This window comes from Gekko japonicus, unplaced genomic scaffold, assembly GCF_001447785.1.
Source record: "Gekko japonicus isolate JY-2015 unplaced genomic scaffold, Gekko_japonicus_V1.1 scaffold2204, whole genome shotgun sequence".
Taxonomy (NCBI): Eukaryota; Metazoa; Chordata; class Lepidosauria; order Squamata; family Gekkonidae; genus Gekko; species Gekko japonicus.
The window spans coordinates 205,856-209,946 of record NW_015163670.1 but is presented as its reverse complement, the minus strand read 5'-3'; the positions used below and the strand labels follow the sequence as shown (position 1 = coordinate 209,946).

The 4,091-nt window shown below is 53.1% G+C and overlaps 2 protein-coding genes across 2 annotated transcripts in view; one reads left to right on the top strand and one right to left on the bottom strand.

Moving 5' to 3' along the window:
* The window catches only part of SLC30A7 (solute carrier family 30 (zinc transporter), member 7), a 42,024-nt gene extending 40,690 nt beyond the window's left edge, over positions 1–1,334 (bottom strand). Inside the window, exons 1-2 of the mRNA XM_015407748.1 lie at positions 1,111–1,334; positions 128–229 (exon numbers count right to left, since the gene is read on the bottom strand). Of these exons, the coding sequence (XP_015263234.1) occupies positions 128–229; positions 1,111–1,190 (182 nt within the window). The 5' untranslated portion in view covers positions 1,191–1,334. The remainder of the gene's footprint in view (positions 1–127; positions 230–1,110) is intronic.
* An 82-nt stretch (positions 1,335–1,416) lies between these two features.
* The window catches only part of EXTL2 (exostosin-like glycosyltransferase 2), a 27,198-nt gene continuing 24,523 nt past the window's right edge, over positions 1,417–4,091 (top strand). Inside the window, 2 exon segments of the mRNA XM_015407750.1 lie at positions 1,417–1,603; positions 2,753–2,806. The gene's annotated coding sequence lies outside the window, so the exon portion shown is untranslated.

The window sequence follows — 4,091 nt, the reverse complement described above, 5'->3', positions numbered from 1 at the left end:
CACAGCATTGTTGCACGGAGCTCCGGAGCTTCCTTCTCAGCACAGGCCAGAGGGAGACGTGGCAGCAGTAGCCGGAGCCTTGGCGCGAGAGAAGCGCCGCCTCCTTCCCCTCTCCCTTCCCCAGTACCTGTTGCTCCAGATGCCATACAGCAGCTCCACGAAGGCAAAGGAGAGGTTGAGGCAAAGGAAGAAAAAGAGGTTTCGCGATGTCTTATCGGAGAGGATGGACCTAGAGGGAAGGAGGAGGCGGAAGGGTCGTTGATTGTTTTTCTTTTCCAGGCCAGAGGCCCTCAGGAGAGAAGAGCCGTCTCGCTCGTCTCGCCTTGTCCCTACATGCAAGGGTGTCCGGTTCACAAGACCACATCTCAAACAGACCACCCACCCCTGTCAAAAAATCGCGACCCTGCTTACACCCACACACCCTTTCTGCTAGGCTCTGAGCAGCCACATCCTCAACTGCAAGGCCAAGACTCTGCCACAACCACCGACAGCCTCCCCCTTCAAGCCAACGTCCCTTCCTGAGCTGTTCAAATCTCTCCCCCTCCCCAACACACACACACACACCCCTTCCCGCCTCTCCTCACAACCCCACAGTCTGGTCTGTTGTTATCTCATTTCAAGGTTCCCCTTTACCCGCTCTGGCAGGGACTTGACATAAAGAATCCCCCCTTCCCACATTACACGAGACTTCCTCTCCCATCCCCAAATCAATCAGCTGCGGTCTCCATCACTACTTGGCTATAAACCTCCCAGGCTGGACCCTACCCCCCCCCCAACACACACACACACACCCGGCATCCCAAGCTATGAGAAACCAGACGTGCGCTGGGAGCCCCCACTCCTGAAATCGCCGGGAGCATCAAACGCGCTCTCTCCCAGCACATGCCTGGTTTGCTCTCAAAAGGATTCACCCACACGCCCCACTCCGGCTGAAGCCCAAACCAACCCCGAGACCCTGCCCTCGGACTCCAGCTACTGCTGCCGCCGCCGCCTCTTCCTCCACAGTCACCCCCTCTTTACCCACCATCCCAGCACACACACACACCCCGGACCACCCCAACTTCCTACTCCGGCCCCCTTTCCCCCTCTTCCCCGGAAGACTCCGCTCACCTGAACCACCCCGAGATCTTGCGGCAAAGGTTGAATTTGGGCGGCTTGTACTCATCGTCCTTGATGGACAAAGGGAGCATCTTCCCCGGCGGAGGAGACGAGGGGCCCAAGGCCTAGCCGGGCTCGAGGGCTGCCCACTACCGCAGCGCCCCCCCGCTCTCAATCTCGGCCAGGCAGCTGCTCGCAAGTCGACAAACCGGCCCGCTCGGCCAGCAGCCACTTCCGGCCCCGCCGAACCAATGAACCTCTCGTGAGCGTGCGCAGTAGGGGAGCGGGCCTGCTGACGTCATGAAGTCTGAGGGTTCCCTTCAAGAGCAGGGTTGGGAGGACCTGTCTCAAAAGTTGGAGGTCGGCATGTCAGCTGTAAAACGCGCACCCACGCCAAGTTTGTGTGAATCTGCTCGGTTGCTCTCTTGGCTCTGTCGCAAGCCATTGCTCCGTCAAGGAAGAAAGCTTCTTTCTGCACTCTACTAAGCATGTGCGTCGATCCCAAGTAAGTATTCTGCTGCTCAATCTAGTATATTTGTGTATCCCTCCTTTCTTCCAACGAGCTCAGAGGCGTACATCGATTTCTTTTCCTCGTTTTATGCTCACAATGACCCTGTGAGGTAGGTAAGCTGAGAGAGTGTCATTATCCCAGGATCACTCAGAGTCAATTAGCTTCACAGCAACGTGTGAATTTGAACCTGGGTCTCCCAGATCCTGTTCCAATACTCTAACCACTACACCATGACCCTGAGCACAATTCCTTGGAAGTACGTCCCAATAAGTTAAATGGGATTTCCTCCCAAGTAAATGTGCCTCGGATTGTAGCTTTAGAATTCAGCTTCGGCTAGGCTGGTGAAAGAGGGATAAACATGCTCCAGAGAGCACCTGTTCATACGCACTCTGATCCTCAGTGCTCCCCATAGGGGGATAAACATGCTCCAGAGAGCACCTGTCCATTCCTACTGAACGCACTCTGATCCTCAGTGCTCCCCATATTGACACAGGCAATATGCTTGTGGTGAATGAGGGGTGGGGGTGGGAGGGAATGCCTCGACAGGGGTGGTGATGGAATGCAGTCCAGGCATCTTCACAGCTAGGAAGACACAGGAAAGATGCTCTTTGACAGATACAAAGCATCCGTTCCAGCTGGGCAGAATAATACACCAGCCCTTTGACATGTTGACACCTCTTGACTGGAGGGTGCAGGTTTGTCAGGCTGGAGGATTGGCTGAAGACCCCTGAACACATGTGGGGTGGGGTCTAGAAAAGGGGGCTGTTCCTTTGTTTTGGGGTCTTCTTGACTCAAGCTCTTCGGAGGACTCCTTGTTGGGAACTCCTGGAAGCGAATGTTTTGCCATGAAGGATGACAGAGGAGAATGATGCTAAAGCGAGTTAAGAACATAAGAGACGCCAATGTTGGATCAGGCCAAAGGCCCATCCAGTCCAACACTCTGTCACACAGTGGCCAAAAATACCAGGTGCCATCAGGAGGTCCACCAGTGGGGCCAGGACATTAGAAGCCCTCCCACTGTTGACCCCCCCCAAGCACCAAGAAGACAGAGCATCACTTGCCCCAGAGTCCCTATCTATACCTTGTGGCTAATAGCCACTGATGGACCTCTGCTCCATATGCTTATCTAATTCCCTTTTGCAGATGCACCACATCAGGGACGTCCTGCAACTACCCAAATCAGATACAACCTGGATTGTAAGTACTTTAGTTAATATCTGTATACACCAGTTTGGTGTAGTGGTTAAGTGCGCAGACTCTAATCTGGGAGAACCGGGTTTGATTCCCCACTCCTCCACTTGCACCTGGCTGGATGGCCTTGGGCAAGCCATAGCTCTGATAAGAGCTGTTCTTAAAAAAGAGCAGTTTCTCTCAGAGCTCTCTCAGCCCCCCCTCCCTCACAGGGTGTCGTCGTCGTCGTCGTCGTCGTCTCCTCCTCCTCCTCCTCCTCCTTTCTTCCTCCTTTCTTCCTCCTTCCTCCTCTCTTCTCTTTCTTCTTCTTCTCCTTTTCCTCAGTGTGCATAGATCCTGTCCTTTGCAATACCCTGAGTCTGTGCCTTGTAGAAATAAAGCTTTGCTTAACTAGAGAGAGTCTGCACAAGTCCTTACTCACCTGCCTGGCTCCTTGGCATACTACTGAATGATACCCTTTGTTACCATGTGGGCTTGTATTTGCATTTTATATGTGTTGTGCTTATGAAGTATTGCTCAAATGTCTATGTATCTGTGCTTTTGGGACTCAGAGCCCTTTTGTTGTGTGTGTTTGCTGCCATGCGCTTGAATAGCTGGCCTTACACCTCACCCTGTCCCTGATGGGCACGGCTGAGATGCCAGCTACAGCGCACATGCTTTCACTGGAATTTTCCACTGTGCCCCTGGCCCAAAGAGGTCATCACCGGTATGCATCAGGAGACATTTGGAGATGCACCAGGCGTGACCACCCTTGATGGATTATGGGAAACTACCAACTCCCTTCCTGCTATCTGGTTTGGGCATCGAAAGACAATACTGTTTTATTGCCCTGAGGACCAGGCTCATCTCTACTCCAAAGGTCGCCAAGGAAACGGAGGTTTCACACATCACCACATGGCTCCGCTTTGATGTAGGGACAGAATATTCTCATATTGCCCATTGCCCTCTTTAGGACGTCATCCCTTAGTGGACCTATAGCTTTAGAACAGAGGACGGATATTAAGATTTATGACAGGTAAAGCCATGCCCAGAACAGAGCTGGTAAAAGGGGAAACGCGGCTTTGTTCGCTCTCTTCTCTTCTCTCCAGCTTCTGCTCTCCCCCTTAAAGCACTAAGGTGCTTCAGGTGACTCTCTAAGTTCCCCGGAGTCGCGACCAGGGAACGCACACGTGGCGTGGCAGGACCAGCCTCTGTGTGTTCAGAGTTCACCAGTTGATACGTTAGTTGCCCCCTTTTTCCTAGGAGGAGATTTCTTCTCAGCGGACCTCAGATAAGTATAGCCGCCTATTTG